At 33.9% G+C, this 23784-nt stretch overlaps 1 protein-coding gene across 1 annotated transcript; it reads right to left on the bottom strand.

The window, feature by feature from the left end:
• Positions 1-26: 26 nt before the first annotated feature.
• LOC138706243 (general odorant-binding protein 57c-like) lies at positions 27-21939 on the bottom strand. Its single transcript, XM_069835294.1, has 6 exons — positions 21863-21939; positions 10013-10109; positions 4863-4963; positions 4543-4651; positions 2601-2665; positions 27-1016 (listed from the first exon to the last, which is right to left on the bottom strand). The coding sequence occupies exons 1-6, from the start codon at positions 21914-21916 to the stop codon at positions 975-977; spliced, it is 468 nt and encodes a 155-aa protein (XP_069691395.1). The 5' UTR covers positions 21917-21939; the 3' UTR covers positions 27-974.
• Positions 21940-23784: the final 1845 nt, after the last annotated feature.

Raw genomic sequence — 23784 nt, 5'->3', positions numbered from 1 at the left:
AAGTATAGAAAAGAAGCAGTGCAATGTACATTACATATACTTTTTTATTTATAAAGTCAGATGTACATATATAGTGAGAGAAAGTAACATATTTATTTAATTCTAAAGAACACCGAAAATTATGAAAATTATGAAAAGAGATAATACAAAGAACATGTATTCAAAACTGGCATGGGTGTCTAAATCTTGATTCATAAGGGTGACAGTGGCGGCAGTGATGTTGATTATGGTGCTGGATTGAACATAATAGACAATATTGCTTATATTTTGATACCATAAGAAACTACTACCCGCCCCTTGTAAATTTACCGGTGTTAATCTCACCAACTAGCAAAGTGCGTCATATCCCTCCACGAATACTTTGATCCCCTCAATGCCCCTCGCTCCGCAATCGCCCAAGATATCTTGTATAAAATCACAGTGGCGACATTAGTGCTCAGCGGTAATGTGGCAATGAACGCGTAGTAGGGGATGTTATTGATGCTTTTACACATAATAACAAATTTCTGACAGGTTTAGTAATTATATAAAACGAAGTATTTAAACAAAAATAAATAATATTTAATTTCAGAATTATCACGATTTTAGCTGAAACAACAACTGTGTAGGCTACATTATATTGTAGTAATTGTCTGTCTGCACTTTGGAAATTAATTTCAAAACTTAAGTAGTTAGCAATATTCGGAAATAATTTTATGTATTTTCTTTAAAATTAATTGCTCTGTGAGCTTAATGGCACATAAAAATATTTATTGCTACTACTGTAAATTATTTTCATAAAAAATGATGTTCATTTCTTGACACAGTATTGGAAATACCATTAAATAGTTCATTGCTTCAACTTTTTCTCTAACACTCTGTGTTTACACACTGTTTAAATTTGTTCACTTATTTGAATTACACCATATCCTTGTGCGAATATTTTTTATTGTGTCACTTTACTCGCATTATGAACAAACTGCTTCCAATAATAATTAATGTGCGTTGTACAATGTGGATTCATCATCGTCCGGAAACTGAAACAAAAAAAAAAAACAAGTGAGCATACACTTTCATTGGTAATTAGTGTAATGAGTAGACAGCATGAAAAAAAGTCAAATAAAAGTCATGTTAACGGTTTACAAGTACTGTACGCATAGACTATGGCATGAGGTGTGCACGCTTCCCAAGTAGGTAGCTACAACACGGTACCGTCCGCAGAGAGCACCGCGCGAACACCGAAAACAACTGCCACTCTGTGTTCTCAGACAGTCTTCGTCCGTACGTGAACAGAGAACATTGAGATAAGCGTGTGTTCGGTAAAGTGATCATACTAGGTGTTCATTTCAAAGTGTGTCATGACGTCACTGTTGTTGAGTCATCGATTTGAAGCGAGTTTCAGCTTATATGTCAGAGAAGTTGCCTATTATTCAAGGCGTTCTTCAATCTGAACTTGAGAACGTGTACGGTATAACTTGAACGTCGTAGCAACAGATGGCGGTCTGTACTGTCTGTGTGCTACCATAACTTCTTTCGAACTGTGTTTTGCGCCGGCAAGTCGTACGCAGGGTATTTATTATCATCGGTTGCGTACGGTAACATTCCACAACACAAATCAAATACTCCGTGTCCATGTTGACCGTCGAAGTTAATGTCATCAAATACGTAAGTAATCGTCTTAACCCTCTCCCCATATCCCGACAGTACGTATTTCCAAACAGTTCACATTCCTGCCACTACCGGCGTTATCGTACGCATCGGTTCGTACTCTTCAGAATGAACGCCGTACTTGCTAGGCAACTTCTCTGCCTCCTAGGTAATACACCTTTGCGGAAGTGTAGGAATATTGAATTCCCTAGGCTCATCGGCTAGCCATATGACGGCATACAGCGAGCCATGACACACTTTGAACTGAACACCCAGTAATGCCGAAGACAGATGTTAAAAACATAGGGTGTATTCTTTAATACAAGAATATGGTGTCCACATTTTTAGCAGTGATACTGGTGAAAGAATTAAATGTGGGTTAAATATGTTTGCATTAAAAAAGATAACAGAACAACCTATAGAACATCAATGTAATACATATAAACACGTGAAAAATGTAGCTCTATGTTAGAAGAAAATAAGGGTTCAAGTTCAAATTCCGCCTCAAATATGAAATATGACTTTTGCCAGGATTTGTGTCGAATGATGATAAGTTGCAATATTCCATTCAAAACGCTGGACAATCCTCACTTTAAAGGGTTTATAGAAAAGTATATTAGGCACCTTCTGAATCATCGATTCGAAAACAGTTCTTACCTGCACTCTCCTCTAGTATGCCTATCGTGCTTATGTAAACAACAATCCTCTGACGAGACAAACTACTCGCGTTATAGTTGCCTTCATATCCGAATGACTTTTTTTCCGCTGTCTAGTAATGACTAATAAAACTCATATTTACATTTGTGTCACATTATCTCTATAAAGACTTAGTTAAATGAATACCGAACGAATGACTGTTACTGTAAACAGTATTTGCTATAGTGACTATCCAACCACATTATAATACAAGAATTACATCTACTTTAATGTAGTAGAACTCATATAGGTGCTATGAGCAGTTTTGTCTCACTTACTGTCTTGGTTTCCGCCCAGAAACACTCGGTGAATTTGAAGGCTCTCTCACATCTGTCCGAAGAGTCTGAAATGGAGGAAAAATTATTTATATAGTTATTGTGCTACCGGGGATGAAACGTGACAGCTGGACCTACGTCATCTGTATGGGACCCGAGAATGAGGAAGAGGAACAAGAGACGCCCAAGACACAGATAGTCTAACGAATTTAAAACGATAGTCAATATGGTCTATAAATGCTAGAACAGAGTACTATCAAAATAAATCTTAAATAACATATTATTAAGCATTATTTTGTTTTAAGTATAGGTATAATCGGTAATAAGCAAATGTACGACAGAGAAATGTCTAATAGGAATTGACTGGCTTTGTGAGACTAAGCCAACCCTACCATTGTGGTAGAAGTCCTTGCCTCAGGTATGTTCTGAACTAGCTTTAACTTCTCTCAATTTAATATTGCGCTAAGTAGCAAAATATTTACAATCATATAATGTAAATAGTATTATTGATACATTAATTAATATTGTAAATATTTCCTTATAACGGCAACATATGGAATCGATCGACTGGAACAAATATTTTTGAATAGGAAATCGTTCATCCATATAAAAAACACTTTTGTTAATTTTAGTCTGTTATATCCAGTTGTTTCCACATGTCGTTTCCCAGTAGCTCTACTGAATCATTTTCTAATATATTGCATTAATTATATTGATTACATGGTATATTATTAGTTAACATAAAATATTTCAAAGAATGAAACTTTGGCTATATAATCATTCTTCAATTTATAATCAATCGTTATTGTCACTCTTTGATATTATTATTATTATTATTATTATTATTATTATTATTATTATTATTATTATTATTATTGCTCCTACTGTCTTCGTTCCTAACTGAAATTTTAGGAATTCCATTTACCGCCAGATAAAATGTTAAAATGTCAATGACATAATTTGATTATAAAGTAATAGAGTCATAACAAGATAGCCAAATTTTCTCATTTAAATATTTATTATTAATCGATTATACTACATGGCATTTGAAATGTGGATATGGAGAAGAATGGAATGTGTGAAGTGCACACAGAGAGATTAAGAAATGAAGCTGTGTTGGAAAGAGTGGGTAAAGAAAGAATGATACTGAAACTGATCAAGAAGAGGAAAAGGAATTGGTTGGGTCACTGGCTGAGAAGAAACTGCCTACTGAAGGATTCACTGGAAAGAATGGTGAAAGGGAGAAGAGTTCGGGGTCGAAGAAGATATCAGATGATAGACGACATTAAGATATATGGATCATATGAGAAAACGAAAAGGAAGGCAGAAAATATGAAAGATTGGAGAAAGCTGTGTTTGCAGTGGAAGACCTGCCCTTGGGCAGAACACTAAATGAATGAATGAATACTACATGATCAACATAATCCATGCAAGATTATAGTAAATGATTCAGCAAAGGTGTCCTGGAATAGAAGTATATTGACAAGTGAAATATTTGGATATAATGGACAAAAATTGACGAAAGGGCGTTTTTGATAGATATAATAATTAAAATAATAATAAAATAAATTTACCGTCAGTATACATAACCAGAAGATCAAAGTAGAGTGTTTTAGCAATTGATATGTCGCAAATTTGATAACCGACTTGACAATTTTGTCAAATGTCATGTTAACAACAAGTGGAAACTCATATGTCCGTCAGAAGATCATACATTTCTGGAGGCCAGTAAACAATACTTTAATGATAATACAGAATACTGTTTTATTAAATACAAGAACTTCGACTGAAGGATCTTAAAAAAAGAAGAAGTTAGTCAGCAAACCGACATAGTACAAATAATTCATGAAATCAGGATCTGTAAAATATCGAAACAAAAATGGTAATATGTAGCAAACTGGTCACTGATATGCAATTTTCGAACTACATTCTTGTGATTACTGACCGACAGCGGAACATTTGTAGATGACCCAATCGGAGACGATCTCATTCATATGCGTTGCTTCCAGGGAACTCTTCATGTTGGCCAACAGAAATCCACCTTCCATGTCCATCTGTAAACAATATGAGACTGTGCTAGAAAATTAAAGTAACTGCGCAAAAAAGAAACAAATATGGATATAGGAAAAGCATTGCACTTTAATTACTTATTTGTAGGCTTCAGTGATTCAAATATACATCCTCAATGACTGTGTTCTTTCACTTTAAAGCTGGCCATTTGGCAAAGTGTGCTGATATCAATTATATTTTCGTTACTTCACTCACCCAATTATATTTATTATATAGACAGTGAAGGAAACACTTGAAGCCCTCTACGTTGTCCACTCCTGACAGCCGTTTGTTTACCAACACTGAGTTCATTGAAACTACAACAATAACAACGGAATGTAAAAATATGTAGCAAACTGTAACAACTGTTAAAATAAAACATGAAAGCATGTAATAAAGAAAACTGCAACAACTATTAAAACAGAACAGGAAAGCATGAAGTAGAGAAAACTGAAACAACTATTTAAACAGAACATGAAAGCTGTAGTAGAGAAAACTGAAACAACTATTAAACAGAACATGAAAGCTTGTAGTAGAGAAAACTGAAACAACTATTTAAACAGAACATGAAAGCTGTAGTAGAGAAAACTGAAACAACTATTAAACAGAACATGAAAGCATGTAATAGAGAAAACTGAAACAACTATTTAAACAGAACATGAAAGCTTGTAGTAGAGAAAACTGAAACAACTATTTAAACAGAACATGAAAGCTTGTAGTAGAGAAAACTGAAACAACTATTTAAACAGAACATGAAAGCTGTAGTAGAGAAAACTGAAACAACTATTAAACAGAACATGAAAGCATGTAATAGAGAAAACTGAAACAACTATTTAAACAGAACATGAAAGCTTGTAGTAGAGAAAACTGAAACAACTATTAAACAGAACATGAAAGCATGTAGTAGAGAAAACTGAAACAACTATTAAACAGAACATGAAAGCATGTAATAGAGAAAACTGAAACAACTATTTAAACAGAACATGAAAGCTTGTAGTAGAGAAAACTGAAACAACTATTAAACAGAACATGAAAGCATGTAGTAGAGAAAACTGCAGCAGCTATTAAATCAATACGTGAAAGCATCTAGTAGAGAAAACTACAAAAACTACTAAAACATAGCATGAAAGCATGTAGTAGAAAGAACTACAAAAACTATTAAGAAAGTATGTAGTAGAGAAAACTGCAACAGCTATTAAGAACAGAACATGAAAGCTTGTAGTAGAGAAAACTAAAACTATTAAAACAGAACATGAAAGCTTGTAGTGAAGAAAATGCAATAACTACTAAAACAAAACATGAAAGCTTGTAGTAGAGAAAACTGCAACCGTTCTTAAAACAGAACATGAAAACGTGAAATAAAGGAAATTTCAAGAATAACTTAAAGAACATGAAGTTCATACAATACTCATAATAACTTAATTAAACATATCTAGCAATATATAAAACGTAGAATTATTGAGATATTTAGTAAAAGAAGACAGCAAGAAAAGTTACAGGAAGTCAAAATTTTATTTATTTTTATTTTTCCTCATTTTTCTTGTTCTATTTCCCGCTTTATTTCTCTACTTCGTCTCACACTTCTTTATAGTCTGTTTTCGCTTGACAGTGTCTGACCTTCTCTTCTTTCAGCATTTCTAAAATCTGAACATCACATAGACATCGAGGAAATTTCATATCGAATCAGTATGACTCCTGATTTTTTTATGTGAAATAACTCAATATTTTTCACTGATAACGGATGAATATTCACAAACGAGTCGGAATTGAAGTACACGAAACGTGGGAGCTGCAAACACTACTCAGCAAATATTTTGTTAACAATTTTGGAGATAAATTGTACAAAATGGAATCATTAGTATGTTTGCCTCAAGCCAACAGTGTAAACTAAACCAATAAGTGCTTCTTCCTTCAGAAAGCGGCCTGGTTGCTAGGTACACTTTAGGAAAGCCTTCCGATAATATCCGGTGCATGAAGTGGCAAACTTGATTATTTACATATTTCAAAGGGGACCAGAAACGAGTTTGAGTGCATACAGGAACGACATAAGTAGCACGTATTTGCTCTGATTCATTAAACAAGACATTTAAGTTGAAATCTCGGCATGTATGGTTGAAAAATACAAGTTCTCTTGAGGATTCCCATCTCCCTTTCATCGCTCTAGAGTCTACGACTTTATTTCAAAATGCCACACATTGCTTGTTCCTTGAAAAAAAAAAAAAAGATCATCGTCCACAATTTACTTCCTGCCTAAACGAAATAAATATGTTTATTTGCTGAATAATGAAGGACTTAGGAAAGTTTGGTTTATTAAATTAATTTAATAGGTCTATATCAGTGGTAGTCAGCACTCGCTGAAATGTGCAAAGGGTACGCGGTACTGTCCCGTGTGCACTGTTGAGCAACAGGGAGAGATAGAGAACTTACCCGCTAGCAGCTACGGAGTGCAGCCTAGTGCACTGCGTTTTCCACGGGTAAGAGAGACCAGCCCCAGCGTGCTCTGTGCTGACGACCCCTGGTCTATATGATAAAATTTTATTTTCAAAAGACATTACATAAAAAATCGTACGAAACATTTCGAAAATATGAAGTGGTCAGTTGTGATGAATTTACTGTTAGTATTTATATTATTAAAAGTTTGTTACATTTCTTTATTGTATCTTCAATGATTTTCTATTGGTCCGTAATTGAAAAACGCTATATGAAGTAGGCTTGCACTCAGTGTTATGTATTACTATATAGTCGCTAATAGGTACCAGTGAATTAAAAACTCATTGTAATTTATAACGACTTTATGGTTTTTCTAAATAATAAAAGCAAATTAAATGAAATAGAAAATGTATTACTATTGCTGCTGCTGCTACTGCTGCTACTGCTGCTACTATTACTACTGCTATTACTACTGCTACTACTACTGCTACTACTACTACTACTAACTACTACTTACTACTACTACTACTACTGCTACTGCTACTGCTGCTGCTGCTGCTACTGCTGCTACTACTACTACTACTACTACCACTACCACTACTACCACTACCACTACTACCACTACCACCACCACCACCACCACGACCACGACCACGACCACCACCACGACCACCACCACGACCACCACCACCACCACCACTACTACCACTACTACTACTACTACTACCACTACCACCACCACCACTACCACCACTACCACTACCACTACCACTACCACGACCACTACCACGACCACGATCACCACCACGACCACCACCACGACCACCACCACCACCACCACCACCACTACCACCACTACCACTACTACTACTACAAATCTTATTGTAGTTTGTAGCTAAATTATTTCCTATAGATCCATGAAATATAACAGAATACCACATAAAAAAATGAAATGAAATAAAATAATTATATTCTGACGAAGTTAGCGTTAAAAAGAAATAAATAAGTGTTAAGGAGGAGTCTCTCATTCCCATATTATATACAAGAGTATTATGATTGTGGCAACAATTCAGATCCTTCATATGTTGCATATAGTACGGTATATTACTAATTATAATTTATTTGCTTCCACTAAGCTTATTATTTGAAATACATACTTAATTAAAATCGCTCAATGCACCCAAATAAAATAATGGACTTTTATTTCTTCAGAGTGACTACAAAATACATTATTTATAATTAAAAACATAAAATGTTTGATTTTTAATCTTTGAATTACACAGTGTACAATAGAAGATTTTAAAGTCCCATAACAATGCGTTAACACGACATGATTGTCTCCAAATGACGTCTGTGGCGGATAAAGAACTTTAGCACGCATGCGCAAATTCTTGACCGCACCGCTGAAGCGATAATATTTGCCATTACAAGTTATGGACATATATGCGCATAATAATAATAATAATAATAATAATAATAATAATAATAATAATAATAATTTAATTTACAAAAAGTAAGTCAAGGCATATCGTTATTAATTCATATAATTACTTCCATTTACGAAATTCGGATAAGAATGTTAAGATATTTTAGTGGCATAATGAGAATCATTTCTTTTAAATCCAAACTTATAAGTCCTTGCTTCACTGGTTCACCCACAAATAACACCTTAGTTTTACTACTCTTCCGTATCTTTAAAATAAATTCACTTCCAGTGCCTGTCTCTGGTCCCTAACGTAAAACTTACAATGAATTCGCAAGAAGTAGTACAAATAACCATCTGTATAGTAAATAATAATTCTTCCCATTTGTCAATTTCTTATAAATAATACAACAAATCTTGAAGAAAATTGTTGCTTTAATTTGGCTTTTGAGATTTGATTTAAAATAGGGACTCGTTAAATTTGTCATCAATAAATTATCAACATCGACATCCAGTTCAAGTATTGGATCTAGTGATTCGTTGCGGTCTCTATTGTTTCATACCGCCTTTTTAAGGGTCTTTCAATAAATTGTCTTTCGAAAGGACGATAGTTCGGGGCCGAAAAGATATCAGATGATAGACAACATTAACATTGGATCGTATTCGGAGACTAAAAGGAAGGGGAAAAATAGAAAAGTTTAGAGAATGCTGGATTTGCAGTGAAAGACCTGCCTTTTAGTAGAAAACTATGAATAAATGAATCTGGTATGGCGCTGGAAACTGAACTAATAATTCTCATGTTTTCTTTTTACAAAATATCTAATTTTGAAATTTGTCTTTTTTCTTGTTCATATAGATGATATAGGCTAAGTATTTAAATGTGTTAATTTCTTCTACAATTTTATAATCAATGCAAATTTTGCTTTAGACAGGATTTTTATCATGGAATGCCATTATTTTGGATTTTCCCACAAAGATTTCCATATTAAAATTTTTAGCAACAATATTAAAAAATTGTATTGTTATTTGAGGATACGCCTTCATGGTAAAATTGCTAATAAATAATAATTATTGTTATACTTACTGAATGTGTATCATTTCGGGTTGAATTTAAGCGTGTAAATATTCAATATGAATAAAATTCGTCCGATAGTTCAGAAGAAATAACTATAGATTAGGCCTATATAAAGGCAGACAGAATTCAAAATTAATTTTTAGGTTATCAAAGATGATAAAAATCTCGTATTGCCTCGAAAATTTTGAAATATATGATTTTACAGCATCAACATACCTTTTTATTACACTTCATATAATGATAAAAAGGGTGATAATTATGATGATGATGATGATGATGAAGAGGAGGAGGAGAAGAATAAAACTGAAAATGGTAAGAGAATAAAAAATATTTGCGTCATCTTTCTTATCTCGTTCTTCAGTTCCGAAGGATGGTGATGTTTGATTTGCGTCATGTGACTTGACAGATAAATGAATGTAGATTACTGCCACAACTTACCCAAGCTAATGGGCGACGTCATGTTACAGAATTTTATTACCGCCAGGTCGTTGTCCATGTCGGAAATACTGGGTGATTCAGAGTAGATTGTTCTTCCCTGAAATATCAGAAATATTCTAGTGAAAATGGAGATTGGAGGAACCCAGTAATATAATATAATATAATATAATATAATATAATATAATATAATATAATATAATATAATATAATATAATATAATATAATGTTAGTACATTATGCAACGAGCCTATAATGGCAGTAATTAAGACGCGAGTATGTTTATGAAACCAGCGCAAGTGAGTTTCATAATTTTCATACTAGCGTCTTAATTACCATTATAGGCAAGTTTCATACGACTTTTTATGCTAGACCATATTTCTAACTTGAAATTATTCATAAGTATTCATATTATTCTTATCTGACTGGGGAGCGGAAGTGACCCTGTGCAATATCTCTTAAATTGTGAGATGTGCGCAGACGCGAAAGTATTGATTTTTTCCGAGGAACAAAATAATGTCATTGACCTTGATATAATCTAGAGAGTAAAATGACCATTAATCTTGATATAACCTGGAAATTGATTTAGACATTGAAAAACGAGATGACAAATTGAATTTATTTGAATATTATTTACAATTAACGCTAATTATTATAGTAACAGAACATAACCTTCTGGTACAGTTTTGGATTTCCAGCCTCCGTGACGTTTTGCTAGTTGTCTTTCGATTGCATATTCGAGAATAATCGATAATTGCGCTTTAATATTGGTACAGTGGTGCTGTCTGATTGGTGGAAAACCTGAACTTTAATGAATAGGTGTACTTTAATGAGGTCCATTAAAGGGCTGCTACCAGGTGTATAATTACAACATTTCGGCTTGGTCGAGCATATAACATAATATAATATAATATAATATAATATAATATAATATAATATAATATAATATAATATAATATAATATAATATAATATAATATAATATAATATAATATAATATTAATTGTAATGTAATGTAATACTGTTATTATTATTATTATTATTATTATTATTATTATTATTATTATTATTATTATTATTATTATTATTATTATTATTATTAGACTAACAGAATTCTAAAATCATCCCAAATTCAGAAACATAGAAGATTGCAAATATAGAACACTCCGGTTATATCTGCACTTTTATATGGATGTAAGATTTGGGCAATAAGAGAACAATATAAATCCAAGGTATGGACAGGAGAGATTACATTTTTAAGAAAAAAAAAGGGCAAAATACACTTGGTAAGTCTACAAAAAATAAATTATCAGAACTCAAAGTCAGACCAGTTTTGGATAGAATAAATAAATTCCTTCATCATTACAATCAACTTATTTTGGAACGGGCAGAGGCAGATTAAAATATTTAATAATGAATTACTATCCCTGTGGAAAAAGTAGTCAAATTCGATCTATTAAGAGACTTCTAGATTGATGCATTATGGAATCGAAACAGGTCACGGGGCCTGCTTTCCTAATTGATTTATATTTATTATTATTATTATTATTATTATTATTATTATTATTATTATTATTATTATTATTATTATTATTATTTGCAAAGTCATTAAAGGTGATATTGATTGTGAATCTTTCATAAGCAAAATCAGTCTTCGTATTCCTGCTAATGGTTTAAGATTTCATAAATTGTTTTATAATAAGAATCCTAAATCTCTCTCTCCGGTCTGCAGATGCATTAAATATGCTAATTTGCATGAATTCAACTTGGATCCATTTAATGTGTAGTATATCTTTGAGTTTTTAACTCACTGATCTAATTTTATAATTATTTATCCATTTTATTTCTTGCATTTGGTCAATTGATTAATGTAGATTATTCCATTATTTCAATTATCTCATTGTACTAATTTATAATTTTATAATTATTATTTGATCAATGATTGATGTAGACTATTATATTGTTTGTATTTCATCTCATTGCCATTTTCTATCATTCATTCTCATCATCATTTGTTGTTTTGTTCTGTTTTGTATCGTGCTAAACTCTAATTGGCCCTGTGCTGTTGTTTTTGCACGTTAATATTCTAAATAAATAAATAAAATAAATAAAAATTATTATTATTATTATTAACTTATTATTGTTATTGTAATAACAATAATTGCCACTATCAATTTTAAAACATTGAATTATTCATCACAGTACTGTGAAGTTTATTCTGAATCTAGCAGATGTTTGTAAAGAGCCGAACTTCATAAGTAAGAGTATTATGTGATTAGCAATGCATAAAAATACAGTCTAAGACAATAAATACAAAACAATATAAGGAACGTACATCTAGCTTCTATTGGAGTTGTATAAATTTTAGCTATTATTTATTTATTTATTTATTTATTTATTATTATTATTATTATTATTATTATTATTTACGTACGCTTCATCTACCCACACTAGAAACATGAATTCAAATTTCGGTGAGTCCGATTCGAAATGGCGGAGAAAAAAGGTGATACTGGAGGAGGTTTCCTCGGGCACTCCTGTATCCCCTGCTACAATTTAATCATTTATCAATTATCTGTCATTCATGGAAGGAAATACTGACAAAATCGTTTTGCAAGTATGCACGGATCAGATGACTGACACGAAAAAAAAAGCATTTATTTATCCCATCCATGAGAGATACAGTAAACTCTCGATTATATAGGATTACTGGTGCCTTTACTTGCAACGCGAACGGCAGCTTTCATAACGCAATATATAGGACACACAACCCGCATTCAGTTCATGATAACTCTTATTATGATTCGCTTGTCACGCAAGTCCTCTGTTTTCGGCAGGTTGGAAAGATAAGGAATGGCGATTGCTCCACGTGTGGAAAACTGATACTTCTTTGTTTGTAATTTTTTCAGTATGCACGATTGTAATTCTATCTGGTGTCATGTATCTTGTCATGGCTGGAAACTGAAGGAAACGGTTCTAATAATAAAATATAAAGTTACAAGTGATTGAGAAATCTGAGATTAGAAAATCATATACTAAACTGGCAGCATATTATGAAATACCGGGTGAGTCAAAAGTCAGGAACCACTGAACGAATGTGTGCTTCAGGATCATTGGTCATTTTTTTTTTTCGATGGTACCCTGATCGCCGAAGAGTACAAGACTGTTAAATGTGTCTTGTCATCAGTTCTGAATGAGGACGGCGAGTTCCCTGTAATGTTTCAGCAGAATGGTAAGCCGCCGCATTATAGATTAATCGTACAGGGAGATGGATAGGTCTGCGAGGTCCCGTTGAGTGGCCCGCGAGGTTTCCTGACCTCATATCAATGGATTAGGCCTACTACCTATGGGGCCATCTGAAGGCAATGATTCGTGGCCTACGCCATCTGCAAGCGAAGATAATGGACTACGCCTGCGCAAATACCTCCTGTCATAATTCTTACTTTTCTGAAGAACTGGGAGCGTCGTCTGAACATGTGCCTTGCTGAAGGGCATTATCAAACAAACAAGGCAAGCTGAAATGAATAACACGATGGATTCTGACTTTTGACTCTCTCTGCAGTGGACGTTAGGGATAGGAAAAAAATGAGTATTAAATTGGATTATCCATGTTTTTCGAAAGTTAGTCTATCTCCTACTCATTACCCAGGGCAAATTGAGAGTTTACTGTACTCATTTACTTTGCCCAGCGGACCTAGTGATAAGTCACATTATTATTATTATTATTATTATTATTATTATTATTATTATTATTATTATTAGGCCACCGGCGTAGCTCAGTCGGCTGAGGCACTTGCCTGCCGATCCGGAGTTGCGCTAGGGCGTGGTTCTATTTCGCTTGGACTGATTACCTGGTTGGGTTTTTTCCGAGGTTTTCTCCAACCATAAGGCGAATGTCAGGTAATCTATGGCGAATTCTCGGACTCATCTCGCCAAATACCATCGACGCTAACATAACCTCGTAGTTGATACAACGTCGTTAAATAACCAAGTAAAAATTGTCATTATTATTATTATTGTTATTACTTTTGAATTACAATAAAGCTTATGACTAAATAAACCGCAAAATTTGTGGGAAATTATGGAAGAATATGGAATACCCAAAAATTAACTAAAATGGAAGGAAATCAATATATCGAACTCTACATTAATAGGATATTGGGGGATTGGAGAAGTAGGAACCCAAGTGATACTGAAGTGAGATATGGAGTAGTAATAAATTCTCTACCATGTTCCAGCAACAGAAGATTAGTTACGAAAAATACTACACTTGTAAACAACATTCTACAAGATTATGATTTAGGAATTTCACACAAGAGGAAATCTATGGCTGCAGAGGGTAAACGTATACAAAGATGTAAAACAATAATAGACAATAATAAGATAATTGATCAAGTAAACACATTCAAATACTTAAGTAGTACCATTTCCTTACAGCATTGACGTAGAAGAAAATATACAGAAATAGAACAGGTTAAATGGAATGCGTACAAAGACATTTCGGAAAGTATCGTACACGAGTAGAGGTTTAAAATTAACATTGTATAGAATGCATAGTTTAGCTAATAGTAGTGAAATTTGACTTCAACAGTTCCACTTACTTCGGAATGGAAATTAACCCAAATCCTTGTTTTGGCGGAGGAAGACTACTACTACTACTACTATTATTATTATTATTATTATTATTATTATTATTATTATTATTATTATTATTATTATTATATTGTAATAATTATTATTAATTACTAATAGTCCTACTATTATTAATGTTACTGTTAATAGGCCTAATTTACGTTGTTAATGAATGATCACATTACCTCATTTCCGTGTGAACACAATTTGTAGAGGAACTGGATTACCACGGAACCTGTTCCGCGTTTTACAAAGACGTGTTAAAAGTAGGAAATGAGCTTAATGTCTTCCTGATCGATCAATGGAATTCTGTGTTGCATAATTTTCGTATACTAAGAAGATATTTCAGTCGCTGGGTGTTAAAGGGACAGAAGTCACATATTTTTAATAGTGAAGTTTTTATTCATGCAGAGGCTTTATAGATTACATTCGAAATGTAAACATTAAAATGTAAATTTTTTACTTCGAACAGTATCACCACAGTCTAGTGTATACAGTAACGAAGCTCAATACGTAGTAAATATGCATTCATAGATAGCTGCTAACCACTAGGATCGCTACTATCGCCTCGTTACAGACAATGCTAAATAGTACCTGCATAGTCTATTGTTCCTAGTACCATCATAAACTCAAGCTTCGTGACTGTATATACTAGACTGTGGTATCACTAAGGTACAGTACTTGGCCGTACCCGAAATGGTTCCTCGCACTTATATTAACGTTGATCCATTGTGCATCCTACACATCCGATGATTGTTCAAATGCGATAGGTAGCTTGGATAGCATTCGTGAATCCTATGCAGACAAGTAGGCCATCCTGTCTCAAGTCCTGACAAAGCCAGGTCTCTTTCTCACAATAAGACGATAATCATCAGGGTCTTGAGCCCCAAGCTCTTCCTATATGAGCATCGGAAATCCGTAGGCCTACTACCACCAACACTAACCCAGCTTATTTTTACTATTGCAGAATATGATAAATAAAATGAGGAGAAGGTGGAGGTGGAGAGATCCCGCGAGAAAAACCGTCTGTAATGTCTGCTTTATCCACCATAAATTCCATCACAACCAGGCCGGGAATCGAACCCAAGTCTGTAGGATTGAAGACCAGCGTACTATCATTAAGATACTATCATTATGTCTAATACACAATACATATCGAAATTCTGAAAGTAAAATTCAGATTTATTATTAAAGCTTAATATTTACACGGATGTTTGTGTTTCGAAATTATTTTCTGAACTGTTTTATTTATCAAGTTGTATGTCACATTAAAACTTAACTTTTAAGGCTCGTTCACAATGAAAATTAAACATAACGTAAGCGTTAATTTAAGAATGTAAACGTTACGGTAAAATCAAGAAGTCATACCATCATTCACGTTGGGAACATAAACATAACAGCAAACATACTTAGTAACCATGGAAACATAACGACGCCATTTCCTCATATTCTGTCGTATATTTCAGCGCTCCACGATTGTGTTCTGTTTGCAAATCACGTAAGCATAAGCATAAAAGTTTGGAGTTTGCAAACTTCCATGTTAACGTCTTACGGTAATGTTAATGTCAGTGTTTATGTGAATCATTGTGAATGATCCCATTTGGTAGTCTGGCCGCAAACTTCTATATTTATGTTACGGTTATGTTTAATTTTCATTGTGAATGGGCCTTTATAGTTAGTAGGCTCTACTAAAGTTCGAATTTAATATGTGAGGCCTGAAAATTTCACCTTACACGTGATGTATTCGAACGTGCATAAAATTTGAATTTTTTGACAATTAAGTTATACTTTCACAGACATTTAGTTGTTTGTATAATTATACGTATATTGCAATAAACAAATTTTCTATTTGCATATTTCTTTAGTTACATAAAGAAATTAAACACCTTCTTGATATTTGGACCTGAAGTTGGAAATTATAAAGGAAGCTTCATTTTGTTTCATATCAGTGATTCTTAATAGAAGAACCATATTGACTTTACCATTTCATGCTACGTAAATAAGGCAACTTTAAATTTGAACATCCTGTTCCTTCGACATATTTACTTAAATTGCCACCACCCAATCACTGACATAAGTTGTCCAATCCTTATTCTCATACACTTTAATGTTGAGAGGCTCTTATGTGTGTTTTTTTTTACCAAGTTAGATAAAGTTAGTTTCTTAAGTTATTAATGAACACCTGAATTTTAAATAATGGTGACTTTTCTCGAGGGCAAAGTTGAGAGAACCTGGGTGGTAAGCGATTCAACACCGATACGGCCGTTCAGCAAGCCGTAGTGACGTGGCTTCAGGGACTTGACGCAGATTTCTTCTATACCGGCATCGATGCCTTAGTCTACTGTTGGAACAAGTGTTTGGACAAGTAATGCGTACCAGTGCCATACTACCGTATATCAGTGTATTTGCCTATGAAATAAAGTTTGTCCATGAGAGCTCTTGTTGCGTTACTTTTTGAAGCACCCTCGTATATATATATATATATTAGGAAATACTGTATGTAAATAACTTTAGTTATATTACAAAGAATGGGGATGTCCGCTGAGAAGACGCCTATAATATCTAATGGCATTTTCTAAACTCAGAACGCTCTATAGCTGCTGCTTAGCATCACCTGCCACCTGTGATGGCTTGAAATCAATAGTTTTTAACCTTTTATTCTATTACGTAATTACCACCACACGAATCGAATCATGAGGGCATCTGTATTGACAAGGCAACATGAACATCATTCTTTCGCTATATGTGCTGTTTACGTGGCCAGCAGGAAGTAGGCTATACAAATGCGTGTATGCAGAGAGTTCTCTAATAACAGTTGTGGTAATCAGGCATATTTAACATGCGTTGAGGGGGCAATGGAATCAGTAAACAATGCTGCTCTGTAATTTTGTGTTTTAAGTATTGTTCTTAGTATTAGCAACACGTAAATTAGTCTATTCTGGCCTACTTTCCTTAACGTTCCCTCTCTGCATAATGGAGGGAAACTCCGCAAAATAATTATGGTGTATTATTTTTAATTATTGTTCTAAATATCACTTTTTACCTGAAAATATGGTTTACTACGTGTTGTTTTAATCTGTTGGACTGCATTTCCGTATTGGAAATAATGGGACGAGTTTAATATTCGGAGATGGATAATGAATAGTTATGCATGTAGATAAAATACAGATAAGCAGAGCAGTAATGGAATACAAAATTCATAACTATGGAAAAATAAAATTGTCACATGAAATGCCAAAATGCAATATAAAATAATAATAATAATAATAATAATAATAATAATAATAATAACAACAATAAATCGTCTGATTGTGGTTCTAGTTGATGTGTACATCTATTATCAGGCAGTACATCTCACTTGACGGTATGTGTCAGAGGAAGAACAATTGTTTGTATCCATCTGAAGTCTGATTAGTGTCATATGTAGCTAATCGGCGATGTATGCAATGGAGGGGGGAAAAACCTAGTCACTCTATCCCATTATATCCTAGCCTAGTTGCCTCAAAAGTGGTGCCTTGTGGGTATCATTTGTGAGATTCGGACCTGTCTTCGGACCTAACGACAATAATAAATTGATTTTACAACATAATAGACAGTAGATAGTATAGGAGTAAATTGTACACAAAACCCATCATTATAAGTAGAAAAATTTTGTATGAAATAAATTGCAAATACAATAAAATAAAATTACATACTTACTAGGCCTAATACTAGACCTACGTCTACTACTACTACTACTACTACTACTACTACTACTACTACTACTACTACTACTACTACTACTACTACTACTACTACTGCTACTGCTACGACCACCACCACCACCACCACCACCATTTACTTATTTGATTGCAGTGCGTTACATAGTTGAATGACAGCATTGGTCTCCAAAATATCACAGGCACATTATTAATACAATGATTGATATAGACCTATTGTTACTTTTTAATAGTAAGACAATTTACAAATAGCCTACAAAATATTATTAGAAATACTAATATCCGACACATGTCTGCAATGAAGCAAAAATGTATGTATAAATTAGAGTGAAATGAAAAATTGAAGTCTGAATTTTTTGATCGCTTATATGTTCAATAGTTGCCAAAGGACAGCTAAATGTATCCCCCAAAATGATTTTGATCGGAAATATTATCTTCAGGTGGCGCATTGAGATTAAAGTTTTAGATTCTAAGTTACCTACGACACTACAAGTGATACATAATTTTAAAAGCATTCTACTCGGCGCGTCTAGTGGAGAAACAATACGGAAGAGAATGCGAAAAATTTACAAAATATTCGATACCATCAGAACCCTTGAGTATTTATTTTGACGGTAGAAAAGATAGTATACTATTGAAGAAGAAAATAGAGGAAAGCATTTTCATCGAAGAATTATGAAGGATGAATACGTGGTTATTTTTATCGGAACCTGGTTCGTTCTGTATGAGCCGCATGATACCGTACAATGGTTCTGCCGAAAACGTTAGCAAATGCACTCTTAATTTTCTGAAAAATCACATATTCCTAATTTATTTATTTACTATGATACAGTATTTCCGTGGATGAATTCTGCGTTAGCATATGGTGAAGAATGGGTAGAACAGAGAAAAATTCATGCACGGAAATATCATATGTGCTTCAGTACATCATTAAATATGATAAGTGTAAGTAATCACTTCGTGACGGCGCGTTGTTCCGTCGGACCCCGGCCACTTAGTTACTCGTAATGAGTGCACCTCTGTACATAGTGTTGGACATTGTGCCACTGTCACATATTCTGTGACACAGTACATGAGGGTAGGCCACCAAAGGGGAACAGAGAGGTAAAACTTAAACTGAGAAGGATTCAAGCCGGCATCGGAAGTGGAATCCGGTGTGGCTTAGTGGAAAAAGCGTCAGTACGTAGAGCTGAAAACCGGGGTTAGACTCCCGGTGCCGGAGACAATTTTTCTCCGTTCTACTCCTTTCTTCACCATAACATAATCCTAAGTAAATTGGTTGCGACTGGTTCTGATGACACAGTAGTCAATACAGGAACGAAAAAATAGATGATATCAAAGTTAAAACATTTCGTAAGAACGTTAGTTCATTTGTTAGTTAATTGCAAAGAATTCACACTCCGACATTTATTTAAAGAGCTGGATGGAAAGACGTCAAGTCCAAATCAGTTTTCTGGAAGAATTTTGATCAGAATCATGATTATTGTGAGCGCCTAAAAGTGGTTGATTTCAGTGCAATCTCTCTAGAATTGTCCAGTGTTGACCTGCAGGTTTTAAGTAGCGATATAAATATATTTACAACATTTGTCTTGCTATTTCAAAAGATAAGTTATCACCAGTTGTGGCCAAAAGAGGACCACTGCAGATGGCTAATTACTACCACTGAAAATCCATCCGAACACTTAATAATTTTAACAGAATTTGTAGCAATAAGGTGTATTATAGAGCCAAGAAACGGAGAGCAGCACTCGAATATACGTCAATTCGAAGAGTCAAAATTGAATTTTGATGTACAAGAATACTTAGACTTAATTAATTGGTAAGATGAATGTTGAAACGAGTCGCCAATTATCCAAAATTTGAAGGATGATGAACTTGAAAGGATGATGATATTGAGATCTATCATGGAGATTGGCAACTTTTCCGGTCACTTTCAAGCAATTGAGGGACATTATAAAAATGATAACTGAAGCCTTAGAGCGTATTCCGAATTTCAGCGCTGAGCAATCTGATGGCATCACTGTGTTCCGAATTTCACCGATGGCATCAGTGATGCTCCACCGGTGTCACACTGGTGCCATCAGCTTGCAGAGGTAGTGGCAGTCTCCATCAGCAGCCATCAGTGAATCTGATTGGTTCTTGTATAGGGCGGGAATTAGCAGACAAATATCATCGTGCACTGTTGTGTCATGGCAGTGTGTTCTGCTTTAGTTCTGTTGTATTGTTTGTAATGAGCACAACGTAAAAGCAATATGTTAGTGGCTTATGAGAGAACATCTCAACGGACCAGTTATTACTACCGGTTCAGGAAATAAATCTTTGAACGAGATGGCAGTACGGAAAGTTCGCAAAATTTTGCTAGAGTAGCACAGACAACAACTTATACAGTCGCCATGACAGCCATCGATCCTTCCAGCAGTTTTGTTCCTATTTCGCTGCAGCGTGACGTCATTGTTGTCCACCGGTCCGGTGAGATTCGGAATACGCTGTTAGCGAGCGTTTGTGGTATGGGTTTAAAATCTCATTATTGTACGGTGCAGCATGCTGTACTTGTTCAAGAGCGCGGCCGTTTGGCTACTCAATCATTCACAAGAATAGGAGTGGTAAGCACAATAAGCCTCAGGCTTCGGGTCCCTCCTCCGTACAAAAAAAAAAAGAGGATCAATTTGAGACAAACAGAAAAACTGTTTTTCTTTTAAATCTAGTGGTTTAGCGCCACGTGAAAATGGTGTAAAACGTTACACACCATATCTTCTTATTTAAACGATCAGTCGCCATTGTAGATACAGAATTTAATAAATTAAGAATAAAAACTTTGTTTTGTATTCATACGTTTTTTTCAATCCTAAGTGTATTAATTTCACTGCTGTGACGCCACCTGAAGCTATAATATTCATCAAGACCATATTTTGCAGAAAAAGTTATCCAACTAGTAGGCAGCTATTGTGAATGTAGGCGTTAATCAATATTATAAAATAAAATTGTTTCCTTATTTCACTCCATCGGGTACATGACATAACTAGACCTCGAATTTTTAGGGCTTTAAAAGTCAACTTTAGACACATAAAATAGACTATAGAATCATCAAAATAGGCTTTAAAATACAATTTCGGACATTCGTTCAGACATGGTTCTTGTAAATAGTTATCTTATTCTAGAATAAAATATTTAATTCTCCGGTAATTTCATCCATATATAATAATTCTGTTCTTAATTTGTGCTTCAGTAAAAAAAAAAAATCTTTCTTTGTTCTTAACTTCTACAATAATTTATCTAACCTTCATTAAGCAGGTGATCTTTTAGTACTTCGATTTTAATTGTAAAAGTAATATTAATTGTAATTATAATTTTAATTGTATTCTTAATATCATAGTTGTAATCCCCTAGTAGAGGGGAAGAGAAGGCCTGATGATCTTATCTCTACCAGGTTAAATAATTATTAAATACTATATCCCTAAAAATTCGAGAAATGACAATCTTATTAACGTGCATCAATTACTTACTGTGACGATTCCCATTGCTAAGCAGCAAACAAAACACACGAGAGTCGTGGACATTTTGTAGTGCCAACAAGACAAAATGGTACGATACTTGAAATGGACTATTAAATGCGAGTATATATATATATATATATATATATATATATATATATATATATATATATATTGACGTCACAGGAAGAAAAAAATTACACAGGATACATGATGTCAACGACTGGATTTAATAATAAATGTGAAATGATGCGATATAAAGTTCATTTACATTTTATAATCGTAGTTGAGCGACAGAGCAGCTGTGATTGTGGCTAATTGTTCGGCAATTGACATGGAATCAGGTTATCATAGAATTATGAATACAGTCTCCAGATAGCCAGGAATGCCGGAAGAGATAGCACGCCGAAACAAGAGACGATCGTGTTAGGCTGTTGCACTACTGCGAATTTTCTGAGTTATTGCCCATTTATGTAAATTAAAAGCATTATGGGATTTCAAAACACAATGTTTGTGTCGAAAATAGATTAAATAACTTTCTACATGTGATTTATGGCTTTGTGTGCTTGCGATGAGTCATATGATATGTAATGTCCTCGCCTCTTACAAGATGGTTATGCTGTGTACAAAAATGAATTACAAGGGACATCGGAGACAGTTTTTTTTAGTAACCAAATGGAGTCGTCGTCGGTGGTCTTGCGATTGGATCTGAGATTCACACGTCCAAACACTGCCGAGGGCTATTGATTTTAAAGAACAATGCAATCCTTAGCATGGAGTCGTCCTGAAGAGAAGCAAAGTTCGAAGCTCTGACTTCCATGTCTTTATTTTGTGTACATAAAAGAATCCTCTCTCTGACAGAGCGCTAGAGACAACATTTTTCGGCCACATCTCGCACACGTTGAAAGCGTCCTTAAGGGGTTAGATACAGCTTACAGCAGTAAAATTTTGGAAATATTCAACATTTTTTTCCTTCATTATTGTGTCTTGTACAATAATGAAAATTGGTATATGTAAAATACTGTCCTTCTGCTATATGAAACAAATATTTTTACGATTAAAAATATATATATATATATTTTTTTTTTCAAAATTCATAATGGTGGTAGGTCGTTCACTATGCAGTGAAGAAGTGTTTCCCTCATAACTCATAAACTTGTTAACTTTTTCATATTTTCTCTCTTTTATTTTATTGCTGAAACTCATGTTTACAATATCATGCTCTTTCATTTACATTCCTTAATAAATAATATTTTTTTTATTTTGTGTTAGAAGAAAATACTGACATTTGACAGTTTTTTAAATGAATTTATTTTTATGAGACAATCTATCAAAGATAGAGAAGTGATCTTGCATCACATTTTAGATATGACATGCATAAATACACACAAAACATTTTATCACAGAATGTTGGATAGTTTTTGAGTTATGTGAGAAATGCTTCATCACTGCACAGTGAAATGAATTTTGAAAAAAAAAAAAATGTAAATGATCTTTTTTAAATCTTAAAAATATTTCTTTTATAGCAGAAGGACAGTGTTTTACACATACTAATTTTCATTACTGTACAAGATACGGTAATGGAGGAAAAAAATTTGAATATTTCCAAAATTTTACTGCTGTAAGCTGTACCTAACCCCTTAAATAAAATATTCTTACTACCGAAAACTAAACGGAAGAAAGGATCTCATTCATTAAGATAAATTTTTCTTCAGTTTTCATTCATAATAATTTTTATCGACAGAATGAGAGCAGTGACATTACAGCGACTCCGATAGGTTGACTGGGGTCCTGGCGGTAAATACGAAATTAAGCTGTAGCAATTCTATTTATTTATTTTTTCCATGGATGCGGGACGGACAGCAAAATAAAACGTTAAGAGCCTGATGTGGCCCGTGAGTCGCTAGTTTGACTTGCTTGATGTACAGTAGTGG

This window comes from Periplaneta americana, chromosome 9 (genome assembly GCF_040183065.1).
Source record: "Periplaneta americana isolate PAMFEO1 chromosome 9, P.americana_PAMFEO1_priV1, whole genome shotgun sequence".
Classification (NCBI taxonomy): domain Eukaryota; kingdom Metazoa; phylum Arthropoda; class Insecta; order Blattodea; family Blattidae; genus Periplaneta; species Periplaneta americana.
The sequence above is the reverse complement of the archived record's forward strand: the minus strand, read 5'-3'. Positions and strand labels throughout refer to the sequence as shown.

Excerpts from the sequence above, each read along its gene's own strand:
- LOC138706243 (XM_069835294.1), bottom strand. The coding sequence starts at position 21,916 with ATGTCCACGACTCTCGTGTGTTTTGTTTGCTGCTTAGCAATGGGAATC. Across the intron at positions 4,652-4,862 it reads TATATAATAAATATAATTGG|ATGGACATGGAAGGTGGATT; the intron begins GTGAGTGAAGTA and ends TATTGTTTACAG. Across the intron at positions 2,666-4,542 it reads CTACAAATGTTCCGCTGTCG|ACTCTTCGGACAGATGTGAG; the intron begins GTCAGTAATCAC and ends CCTCCATTTCAG.